The sequence below is a fragment of the Mytilus californianus genome, unplaced genomic scaffold (genome assembly GCF_021869535.1).
Source record: "Mytilus californianus isolate M0D057914Y unplaced genomic scaffold, xbMytCali1.0.p SCAF_1, whole genome shotgun sequence".
In the NCBI taxonomy this organism is placed as follows: Eukaryota; Metazoa; Mollusca; class Bivalvia; order Mytilida; family Mytilidae; genus Mytilus; species Mytilus californianus.
This window is the reverse complement of record NW_026262581.1, coordinates 100,653,328-100,665,960: the sequence shown is the minus strand read 5'-3', so window position 1 is coordinate 100,665,960 and position 12,633 is coordinate 100,653,328. Positions and strand designations below refer to the sequence as shown.

Genomic DNA, 12,633 nt, shown 5'->3' with positions numbered 1-12,633 from the left:
TGTTGATACAATGTTGCCTGATTATTTAACATGGTCACACTAATCTACTTTAATTATTCCTCTACCGACGAAGTGGAAGGTGACTTTAGGTTTGCACTCCATCCGTCTGTCTGTCTGTCTGTCCATCCGTCAGTCCGGCAATTCAGTTTTTCACACTTTTTTTCTTTGTGCTTGAAGATATTGATTTGATATTTGGTGTATTGTTTTATCATGACAAGTTACAGATCAAGTTTGAATTTTGTTCCAGTCTGATGATTTTGTGCAGAGTTATGGTACTTGGACTTAGGAAATTCACTCAAATAATCAGTTTTCCACACTTTTTTTGGTCATGCTTCAAGATATTGATTTGATAATTGCTATATAGTTTTATCATAACAAGTTACAGATCAAGTTCGAATTTTGTTTCCGGTCTGGTGATTTTTTTGCAGAGTTATGGTCCTTGGACTTAGAAAATTCACTTAAATAATCCGTTTTTCACACTTTTTTTTGTCACGCTTGAAGATATTGACTTGATATTTGTTATATAGCTTACACCATAACAAGTTATAGATCAAGTAAGTTTTGTTCCAGGACAATGAATTTTTAACCGGTAGGGGACTTTGTATCCCGTCGTTGTGTTATTGTGCTATGGTAAATTTTTGTATTCTTGTCTTTCATTTTTGCTAATGTGCTTTGTCTATATGCCTTTTTGTGTTTCTTTTTTACATATTTGTTTGTTTTTATAGTGATTAAGATTATAAAACAATGTTGACTGCTGTACCCTATTATTGACATTTTTATACGACTGCAAAAAAATTTTGCGGTCGTTTATTGGTATGACGTTGGCGTCGTTGTCGTTGTCCGAAGACACATTGGTTTTCGCACAATAACTTTAGTTTAAGTGAATGGATCTCTATGAAATTTTACCATAAGGTTCAATACCACAAAAGGAAGGTTGGGATTGATTTTGGGGGTTATGGTACCAATAGTTAAGGAATTAGGGGCCAAAAATAAGCATTTTTCTAGTTTCCAGACAATAACTTGTGGAACGGTGTATGGATCTCTCTGAAATCATACCACAAGTTTCCATACCACAAAGGGATGGTTAGGATTTGCTTTGGGGGTTATGGCTCAAACCGTTAAGGAATTAGGGACAAAAAAGGGGGAAAAACAAGGGTGTCCTGGTTAATGGACAAATACTTTAGTACAAAACATAATTAAAAGCAGTGTAAGGGAGGTAATCCAAATACAACGTTTTGATTGTGATAAAACCTAGTGTGAGACATTATTTATGAAAAAAGTTTTCCTCTGGAATTACCTGACATTTTTGAACAAACAATTTGGGCTATACTTTATATTCATTTGAAGGATTAGATCAACCAATTTGTACCCAATGTGGTAGAAATAATCCTTACCGCTTATTTAACAATTTCAGTATAATAATCAGCACATTTTTAGGACGATGTTTTCCTGAAGTATGATAGCCTCAAATAACGTTCCTTTTATTTAGAAAATGTTGTGAAAAAGTAACCTGGAAAATGCAAGTTTTATCTGAAACCACTCAATCCCAGCAACCAAGAATAAAAATAATGAGCGAGTGCAGAGATTTAATTTAAATCAGATCGGAAACCACTATACCAAATTGAAAAATATTCATGGAAAAGCTTGAATCATCTCAGTATACACCAGCTAAACTTTGATCCTGTTTTTGTAAATTTTGACAAACTACTGAGAACTTTTATTTTACACTAAAATATAAATAAGAACATGTGGTATGAGTGCCAATGAGACAACTCTCCATCCAAGTCACAATGTATAAAAAGTAAACAATTATAGGTCAAAGTACGGCCTTCAACACAGAGCCTTGGCTCACACCGACCAGCAAGCTATAAAGGGCCCAAAAATGGCTAGTGTATAACAATTCAAACAGGAAAACCAATGGTCTAATCTATATAAAAAACTAGAAATGAGAAACACTTATGAACCACACCAACAAACGACATCTACTGAACAACAGGCTCCCAACTTAGGACAGGTGCATACAAATGCAGCAGGTTTAAACATTTTAACAGGTGCCAACCTTCACCCTAACCTGAAACACTAGTGAAAAGTCTTAATTAGTGTCTGCTCCTGTCTTATGCAATTTTATGCAAGTTCAGCCAACCCATGATGTCCTTATTTTCACAATAAATTTATCTGGATCTATGATCTCTTTCTTTGAAAAACAAAAGCATCAACTTCACTTCATGATTACTAAGTTCAATGAAAATTGGCTGTATCATTTCGTTGTATGGCATTGAAAATAAATTATTAAGGTCATCCTTTTCTTGTGGTTATGATATGGGTACAGAAATACCCCTCTTATAAGGCCCCTCACTCTTATCATTAATAGGAAAATAAGATTATTGCCAAAGAGACAACTATCCACCAGTGACCAAATTACGTAGATGTAAGCATGTTCAGTATTTTAATGTCCAAGTGACTAAACAGCTGAGGCATTTTGTTTTTCAAATGGCAGGCGTGCAACAGTCCTGACATCTTTGTCATGTCAACAACTTTTTAGGTGAATTTCAGATACAATTGGAAATAGTTAATTCCAGTTTCTTTTTATTAATTATAACCTAAGGAGTAAGAAAATTTCTTGAAATTATCCTTGTCCACAATTTTTTTTGTGCTGAAAAAATGTTTGATGTAAACTTGTATATTGAGGAGTTAAAGATGAGGTTCTTGATTCATTGTTGTTTATTTTAGAAAATCTATGACTATTCAATGTAGAACATTTCGTGATAAACTTACTGGGTGGGGGAGCATTCTGATTAATATTGAGTTTTGTTAACAATTTCCGACCAATGGAAATACAACCAATCTTTTTCACTGTGGTGTATGAAATCAGGAATTTACCCATAATTCTCTGGATCATGAAACAGGGAATTAAAAAGGGTTTTTTCTGGAATAATCTAAAACTTTTAAGTAGCACAGTGCTTATAACCACTGTTATGTAGCATTGCTGATTCTGTGAAAGGAGAATATTAAACACTTTCATAACTTTTATTTGATATGGACGAAAGTGAATAATTACCAACTGCCATTTACATGTATTTGAAAACATAGTAAATGTTTAGGTTAGATTCAATATAGGTGATGATTACACCATATCAAAGAATGAATATGTGTTGGTTGTAGCCTTGTGTACATGATTCTATCATTTTTAGCCAATTTACACTTTCCCAGACTGGTTGATTATTTTTTTATAATCAACATGTGGTTCATTATGACGTCAAATGATCTTGCTTTCCTATATATATATTGATTTGTTAAAATGATGTTACTAAAAAAGGTGACCATGTCTGATGATGTCATATAGGAAGAACACATCTTATTGCAGATCATTGAAAAGAAACAGATTTTGCCTTTAAATCATTAGAAAAATATTCCACCTCTAAATATTATGCAATACAATGCTTCTCCACTCTTGATAGTTCAATCTTAAATACTTAAAGGGGCACTAGCTGTCAAATTTATGTTCACCCATTTGACTCAAATTCTTATATTTGATTTAGAACCATGTAAAACATTTATCCAAATTTTAAAAAGTCTAAAATAAACAATTTACAGGGCATGGGCTCCATAATATGTAGCTTCGTTTCGTGTGTATTTTAGTGTTGACGCTATCTAATTAACTATCGAGTTGACCTCCGAACACCTCTGATGGTCATATAAGCGATATAAACATAAATATAGATAGAAATAGAAAGCAAACTCGTGCAATTGGATTTTTCTAGGTCTGTTTAATTTCATATTGTAGATTAAAAATATGTTAATCATCGATTTTACCTGTAAAAGAATGATTTTCTGTGGATCGAATCAGTCAATCAAATGATTTACCTTTGTTTCACTTTCAATGTTGACATTCTTTTCCTTTAAATAACCAAACACTCACAATTCATGCGTTATCCGTCTCTAGCTAAGGGGTTAAACTGAAGTTCACATGAATACGGATTCAATGAGGTCGAATTATTCACTTGCAAGTGAATAATTCATCATCAATGTTTCTTAGCTTAATTTGACAAAATTGAACCATACTGGCTGCTAAAACCAAATTATTATTTCACTATTTCACTTTCATTAATGATTGAACAAAAAAAATCATACTTTACATTTTTTATATATTTCGTAGCTAGACAAACCTCAAGTTTTAAATCAGAAAATTGAATAGTCTCGATGTAGAAAAATATTGCCACACTCGTTGCAGTGGTTGAACCTATGTGTATATGAAGAGAACAGGGACAAGGAAGGTGAATAAACTCTCTTTAAAGTTTTTTTTAATTAAAAACAAGAGATATTTTATGTACACAATAAAACTTATATTTAAAACAAAATGCTTTTATAAAATGTAACAAATTTTCATAAAACATACAAAATTTGGTTCAAACTGTAATTGGTCATTTAGGCTTCTGTGTAATAATAGATCATATGATTGTTAAAAAGAACTGGATCTAAATTCAACAGATAAAACCTCACATTTCTAATCATTTGGCTCCATTCAAAGATCTACAGAAACAGTATCTTATAACATAACAGTATAATATTGAAGTATGAACATAATTTATAATATCATATTGATATTCATTATGTTTACTCCTAGCTATGGTCATCAGCAGATTTGTGGCTTAGTTGCCTTAAAGTTTACTGGTAAAGTGAAATAATATTTGATATTGAAAATAAATACCTTTATCAGCACATTTGTAAATTTGACTTTTCAGAATATAGTACCATTTGTTTTTATTCTTATTGTTCATTTACAAAAAAATACTATATAATGATCTAGTATATGAAATAAATGCTACCATCACTTGAAAGATTGAACTAAAGGGAGACAATTTTTGCAACATTTATCCCATGTTGAAAATTTTAAATATTGCATGATGTTTGTGATTTATCAATAGAGTATAGTGTTTGTCAGAGTTAAAACAGATTGTCATCAATTCATATTCTCAGTCTGCTCCTTCACTCTCCATGCAGCATCCATATATTTTGTAATGGCAGTATTTTGTCTTGGGAAGTTAATTCTTCTGTCTGATCTATCTTTTTCTATCTGTAAATGAAATTTATCCATTATATCATGAAGCTTAGACAACTCCATATTTTGTAATTCAGTTTCATTTGATTTGTTTAGAGATATGAAAATAATATTAAACATAGGATTTATGACATCAAGATCCTGCTAACTTAATGAATTATCATTCAACTGAATATTTAATTCGTCTTCATATTCTAGGTTTTACCAAAACTTGAAAAATTGGTAAAGGGTTCCACAGGACCCTGTGTCTGATCTGCAATTGCTGCTGTCAGTGTTAAAGTATTCTGTTGAAATATTTTGCTCTAGTTGCTATCTAATGATCATAAATAATGTTCTATCCAAGTTTTGTAAAAATTCAATGAAGGTTTAACAAATTTAACAAATTGTAACCACAGACTAGACCTAAAAGTTGACCAGATCAGTAACAGTGTGTAGTATTGCTTGACTTTTGTCACAGTCCACTTAGTTTTCATTATGACATCAACTTAATCACTGAATCTGCATCACAAATTAAACTAACAGTACAGTTATTATTGATACAGATACAACCTAACTGCTTCAAGCCATATGGTAACATAATTAATATTTTCAATCCATTAACTTCCATGCAGAAATTAATGACTTCAACCATAAAAATAGACAGTTGAATGATTTTGACAGCAACAAGTCCTATCTTTTAATTTTATTTTCAATTTATGACTGTTAGTTGATTTTATATACATTAAATTAGCTAAGTAAAAATTCTGGACAACCAGAAAATGGTGGCAAGACTCATTCTTAATCACAGTCGAAGCAAATAAATTTAAATTTGAGATTTAAGGTTGGCCAAAGAAAGAATGTAAAATAAAGTGTTTCAGTAAATACTAATCGCTTTCATAAATCAAATTTCACTGATATGTTTTATTTTGATAAAAAATATGTAAATCAAAATTAGTAATTTTTTGTATGTTTTGTGTATCATGAGGTACAAAATGTTAAAAGTAACAGAGGATTTTGTACATCAAAGGACACCACATATTAAACAAACAAACAATGATTTAATTTGGAGGACAAAAACTGTGTTACAGAGTAATTTTACGTAACATTTTTAAACAAGAGGCTGTCAGAGTGACAGCAAACTGGATTTTCCTGCATGAAAATGACATTTGCAAAAATAATGAATTTTTGTAGGGTTCAGAAATGGAAAGGCCAAAATCAATCTAAGTATCACTTTGCCCTACATAAAGGTGTACAAACAACGATAAAAGCTTAAATTGTGAAAATTAAACTTGACCTTCATTAAGTCACAGGAAACAACATATCTAAATTTGAAAAGATTTCGTCAAAGCGTTATCAAGTTATTGCACGGACAATGCTCTAAGTATCACTTTTCACTATTGAAAGGTCTACAACTCAACAACGATAAAAGCTAAATCGTGAAAATCAAACTTGACCTTCATTCAGGTCACAGGAAACAACATAACTCAATTTGAGAAGATTTCGTCAAAGTGTTTTCATGTTAATGAACGGAGACTGATTGGCTTCCGCCCGCCCGCCGTACATCCCCAAATCAATAACTGATTTTTCCTTCTGAAATCCAGTTAAAAATTATATTCAATGTGTGATCATGTTTCTGTTTCACATTTATTTTTTGTCAGTATAAAATGGGATAAAAGAATATTGTTTGGTTTTTTTAGGCAGTTAAGATGCCTTATGCGAGCACCCTAGATTTGTGTTCTACCCAATAAATGCTGAAATACGTGCCATTGTTATTATCTAGCTGGCTATTATGTTATTTATAACTAATTGGACATTTTTTTAATACTTTTATTTCTGGAATACAAAAAATATGACCAGAAAAACCTTAAATGATCGTCGAACTACCCAAAACTTTTGAAGTTGCACATAGGAAGTAGTGCTCAATAGAAATCCGTTCGTAGTTTATTATCCCCTGTGCTTTTGGGTACGATGTCAAAGAACAATTGTATGAACTATTTCATCGCCGAAAATCTCTAATTACAAGTCGTTCATATTTCGCAAATGGCAAAATGCGCAGGAATATTGTTCATGTACAACAAATCTCTATGATAGAGGAAATAAAGTTATATCAGTGAGCGGTCATTTTTAACTTATCTTGCCAAATAAGGTTGTTGTTATTTTATGAATGAGACGAGGTCATGAAACAGATGCGGAAATCGACGTTGATGGGAAGTTTTAGGTAATGTGGACAACTCGTCCCCGAGACAAGTCGGACAGAATACACTCAAACCGTCTAAAAAGACAACTTTGACCGTTTGTCAGATTTACTTAGGGTTTCATAAAATATTAGACTAACATGTCTAGCGGAGCCATTAATCTTTTGTTTGTGCATTGGGGTCTATTAAGGGGTATTTGGAGGGGCCTGAAGAAGGGAAGGGTTTACTATAGAACCCTATGGGATTTTATTTTTTTTAATTTTCAAATGACTATTTCTCGAAAACAGTAAGTGATAGACATATGCAGTCTTCAGTAATGAGAACAGGACAATAAAAACAATCAACCAAAATATAGGTTGAGTCCCTGGGGATCATCCCAACCCCCTTTAATTTGAAAATGTACTTTTATCTTGTAAACTGTCGCAATCCCCACCCCTAAACAATATATATACTTGTATGAGACAATAAAAGAAATCAAATGAAAATAATTTGGGGGAGTCCCCGGTGTCGTCCCACCCCCTCCTGTTTGAGAACTTGGAAATGGTCGAGATCCCCACCCCTAAACCATATATATTCATGTATGGGACAATATAACAAATCAAATGAAATATATGGGGAGTCCCTGGGGTCACCCCAACATCTCCTGTTTGAGAACTTGGAAATGGTTGAGATCCCCACCCCTAAACCATATACATTCATGTATGGGACAATAAAACAAATCAAATGAAATATAGGGGGAGTCCCTGGGGACACCCCACCCCCTCCTGTTTGAGAACTTGAAAACAGTCAAGATCCCCACCCCTAAACCATATATATTCATGTATGGGACAATATAACAAATCAAATGAAATATATGGGGAGTTCCTCTGGTCACCCCACCCCCTCCTGTTTGAGAACTTGGAAATGGTCGAGATCCCCACCCCTAAACCATATATATTCATGTATGGGACAATAAAACAAATCAAATGAAATATAGGAGTCGATGGGGACACCCCACCCCCTCCTGTTTGAGAACTTGTAAACAGTCGAGATCCCGACCCCTAAACCATATGTATTAATGTATGGGACAATATAACAAATCAAATGAAATATTTTGGGAGTCCCTGGGGTCACTCTACCCCCTCCTGTTTGAGAACTTGTAAACGGTTGAGATACCCACACCTAAACCATATTTATTCCTGTTCATGATTTCAAAAAGATTTGAATGAGGGCGTATGACATTTGCGCCGATTTTTAAAATTTTCATTCTTTCATTTGCGCCGATTTCATTTTTTCATTTGCGCCGATTTTATATTTGCTCCTAATTGCATTTACATTTTAACACAGGTGAGTAAATATTTGTACATGTACTATATATACCTTGAATGTATATTGGTAAAATCTGGTTATAAACGTTGTTCACTTATGTTTAAGTTAAGAAAATCCAGGCCGTTACGTATGTTAAAATGCGAACTCTAGAAATGCCCGCATCAGTAAGTTAGCCAGAGAAAGAAAAGATGGACTTCGTTATTGACAATTACGATAAATATAGAGACGAAATCACAACAAAGGAATATATTAGATGTGTTGCCTATAAATACTCGGCAAGAACAGATTTATGATTTGAATGTATTCCGTTTTTATGGATTTTAATGTTGTAAATAGATTTTTAATTCGTCATTTTAGTATAAACAGAGTAAAAACAGAGTGCTTTTATCTTAGGTTTTTACTTCTTGATTTTAAAGTATGTGAACATAGTGCTTTTAAATTGACTCATCCTGCTCAAAATCCTACTTCCACCTTTCCGTGGTGAGCAGAGGACAACAGTTATATGCATGTTATGATTGACAATTCATAACATTTGTACAACTGGCGAACGGAAGAGGTCTATAATGATAAATGAATAATAACATTCACCTGTATTTTACCTGTAATTTACCTGTAAAAAAATCAGCGCAAATGAAAATAAAAATCGGCGCAAATGAAAGAAAAGATCGGCGCAAATGAAAGAAAAAATCGGCGCAAATGCAAAACGCCGTTGAATAACATACAGGGTCAATCTCCTAGGTGTCACATATGCATATCATTTTACTAGACCAAACCAATATGAACTGGACTTTGCCCAATGTCAGGAGACCATGGGAATGACGAATTATGGGGGCTTTGTTTGGGAAACTTCGTAACGGCATCCTGTTACAATTATTTCTTGTTTATTATAAAATTTTATTGATGCAAAAAATGAGTCTAGGTTAATTGAATTTACTTTAATTATTTATTAAATTATTTCTTGACCTATAATAATTTTCATTTATGGCTCATTTTAAAGAAAACATATAAATCTTTCAAGCAGTGTAAAGCCCGAGAATGTTTGACCAACTGTTTTATAATCACCTGTCATTTTATTCCAAACTTGGTATGGAGTAACATCATGCACTTGGGGGTGAAGATGGGGGTCATTTACATTGATATATGAGTTGCTTTTGAAAACCTTGATGAAATTTAATTAATTTGCCTTAATAATCAATTCATTTAATGAACATAAATGTACAATATACGAATGTTTAATGTTTGTTCCTTCAAATCTTAAAAAAATATTGAAGCAACACTGCCACAGTTTTCATAATTACGTTTGCCTTGGTTTTTGGTTAACTGCCTACAGCGCTAACAGTGCTTTGATTGTAGTTTAGTTTTACAACATGATTGTCACTGCACATATCACCAATCCACATATAAGGATATCTTACCAATGGTTTTGTTATCCAGCCATATTCTTGTGATTCTGTTTGTGGGTATGTATATTTCTTTACTGGTTCTTGGTTGGCTCTGTTTATTACTTTTAGAAAATGTTCTAAAATATACAAATACACAAAATTTGTCATAATATTTTATATCTGAAAAATATACAGTCCACAAAAAGCCTGTATCAAAAATGGGAAATAAATTTAAAAAGGAAAGGATTAATATACATAAAATATTGAACATTCATTCATCAAGTGTTATCACCATCAAATGACTATTAACATTGAATGCATCCTTAGGAGAGCCTCATTCAAATTTCAAATTTTAGTTTACAATTTTTTGTCAGATTTAAAATGTGTAAAAGGTAAATAAACTCTGTTAAACTATCGGGGGCAAACCAACAACTCATGATAAAACAAGGTTCACGAATCTCAGTGAATTAGTAGATACGAAACTGAACAATGAATACTTACGATCCTCTTCACCTTCCTCTGTGTCATGTCTTGAGTTTGGTTTTCCAGAAAGCACATGCACTGCAAAAATTAAGTAAAGATATTAATATTTGCAAGTAGTTTTTAACCAATGGTCAAAATAGTTCTAAACAATGGTTAAGTAATCATAGATCAAACTGTTTATACCTGGTGAAGGTTAATCCAGAAACATTAGTTGTACAAATTGTAAAATGCATAAAGGTTTCACAGGGCCCTGTGTCTTGCCTGCTGATCATGATGTCAGTGTAAAAGAGTGATATTGACACCAAAACTTAACAGTACGGTAAAATAAAAGTATTCATTCAATTTTTTTCTTTAGATGCTACTTTTGATCACAAAGAAGCTACTGTCCAAGATTCGTAACATTCCATGAAGGTTTGAAAAATAATTGTATGTCTGAAAATTAGATTTAACTCCAGACTGTGTGACAGGTGGTTGATTCTAAAAATATGTTTTACCTATATACCTTTAATAATATCACAACTCGTATTTTCAATAAATGACACCCAGTTTGCAAACTTCCCTTATATTTCAATTCAGTGGTTGTCTAATCCTTTGAAACTTTTTATGTCGTAAATCTACATTAAATTATCTACAAAATGATGTACATGTATAACACGCCTAATTCTGTTGTGGGAATCATTTGTAGCAGTTCTTCCAAGTAGGTAATCAGTAATTATTATTTCGACTTCTCATAGCCAAATTACAAATCTAGCAGTGAGTGATTAATTATATATATCTTTTTTCTGATTGGTCAACCTTCTTTCTAAAAATAAATGTTTTTGGAGTTATCTCAATTGTATATGTAAAGTCCAGAGAAAGTCTGAATGACATTGATGGAATGGGGAAATTTGAGTTTAAATATAGAAACTCGTCATTCATTAGACATTCTAAAAAGATCACTTATTAGATTTTTTATCACGGTATCTTTTGCAAATTTACTATCCGGATGATAATTTCTATTCAGAGAAAAACTTACAGGTTTTTGGGATATACTTTTTACAATTAATCGTTCACTGCGAGATTAATATTGCCATTTGACTGTGAGATGTTGAAATAATTTACAGATTACCTTCTTGGAAGGACTGCTGCGAATGATTCCGACAACAGAAATGGCGTGTTATACACCATTTTGTAGATAATCTAATTTAAACTTCAAATATAGGCTATATTGACTAAGGCCAGATCAACTGGAAGAAACGACATGAAACCAGCCAACAGACATTTGTTATGTGGGAGAACAGACCTGATTCCTATATCAGCCCTCAATTTGTGTCTTGGGCTGAAAAAGGAGTCTCAGGAGGGTCAATTTGGTAAAGGTCATGTTTTAATCTATAGATATTCCTTGTACAAAGCAACATTCATTTTAAAAAGGTTGCTGTTTTACTGTCTAACTAATTAGTGACAGATTTTTAGCGTCAAGAAGCAACAAGAAGAAAAATATTAGAGACAAGAAAGTTTATTTACTATTAAATCAATAAATTTATAGAAATTAAATCATCTGATTATACTAAGTGTCCATAAAAAATAAAGAAAAATGACATAAAAAATTTCAGGAATAAAGAAATGTCCACCTATATAGTATAGAAAGTCCCTGAAATGAACTACCACAGTTAAACTGGGGACAGTTGGAGAAAACATGTTATAGGACATTGTCACCTGAAGATAGTTGCTTTGTGTTATTTGTGACACCTGGGAAAATGCGTTATGATCAGATCATATGTTTTTGTTTGTCATATAAATTCACACTCTGAGTGCTCTTTGAATGGAAAATGTGATGTCACAATGAGTTCTTAATAACACGAAAACCCATAATACTTAATAATTAATTGAAAGATTGTGCATTAAAAATATTCTTACGTTTTTTGAATGGATTAACACTGTAGTTTGTATATAATTTTTGGTGTCTTTGTTCTTTCATTATTGTTTCACATAAAATTGCATTTTGATGAACAAAATTAGGTGGTTCCCTCTCTGTCCCTTTTGTCACAGCAGCAGCCATCGTGTCAAAATATTTTTTGATTAAGTTTTGACAAAAAGTTTGACAGCTTCACCGGAAGTAGGTTACAGTTTACGTCGTTTCTATGCGTATCTAAGCAATTTATGCTGCAAAACTATTTTATTTTTTATTATCTTTGCACAAAATTATAAATCTAATAGTATATAGTCAAGAACTATGTATTCATTTAAT

At 32.4% G+C, this 12,633-nt stretch overlaps 1 protein-coding gene across 1 annotated transcript; it reads right to left on the bottom strand.

The window, feature by feature from the left end:
* Window positions 1-4,284: 4,284 nt before the first annotated feature.
* LOC127727837 (protein FAM183B-like) lies at window positions 4,285-12,528 on the bottom strand. Its single transcript, XM_052234954.1, has 4 exons — window positions 12,303-12,528; window positions 10,425-10,484; window positions 9,957-10,060; window positions 4,285-5,074 (listed from the first exon to the last, which is right to left on the bottom strand). Exons 1-4 carry the CDS (start codon window positions 12,442-12,444, stop codon window positions 4,961-4,963), a joined length of 420 nt encoding a protein of 139 aa, XP_052090914.1. The 5' UTR covers window positions 12,445-12,528; the 3' UTR covers window positions 4,285-4,960.
* Window positions 12,529-12,633: the final 105 nt, after the last annotated feature.

What these genes read in the sequence shown, in the direction of transcription:
- LOC127727837 (XM_052234954.1), bottom strand. Translation starts at nt 12,444, where the DNA reads ATGGCTGCTGCTGTGACAAAAGGGACAGAGAGGGAACCACCTAATTTT. An exon ending in TGTTAATCCATTCAAAAAAC is followed by an intron (nt 10,485 to 12,302) that starts GTAAGAATATTT and finishes TAATTTTTGCAG; the next exon opens with TGCATGTGCTTTCTGGAAAA. An exon ending in GCTGGATAACAAAACCATTG is followed by an intron (nt 5,075 to 9,956) that starts GTAAGATATCCT and finishes TTTCATTTACAG; the next exon opens with ATAGAAAAAGATAGATCAGA.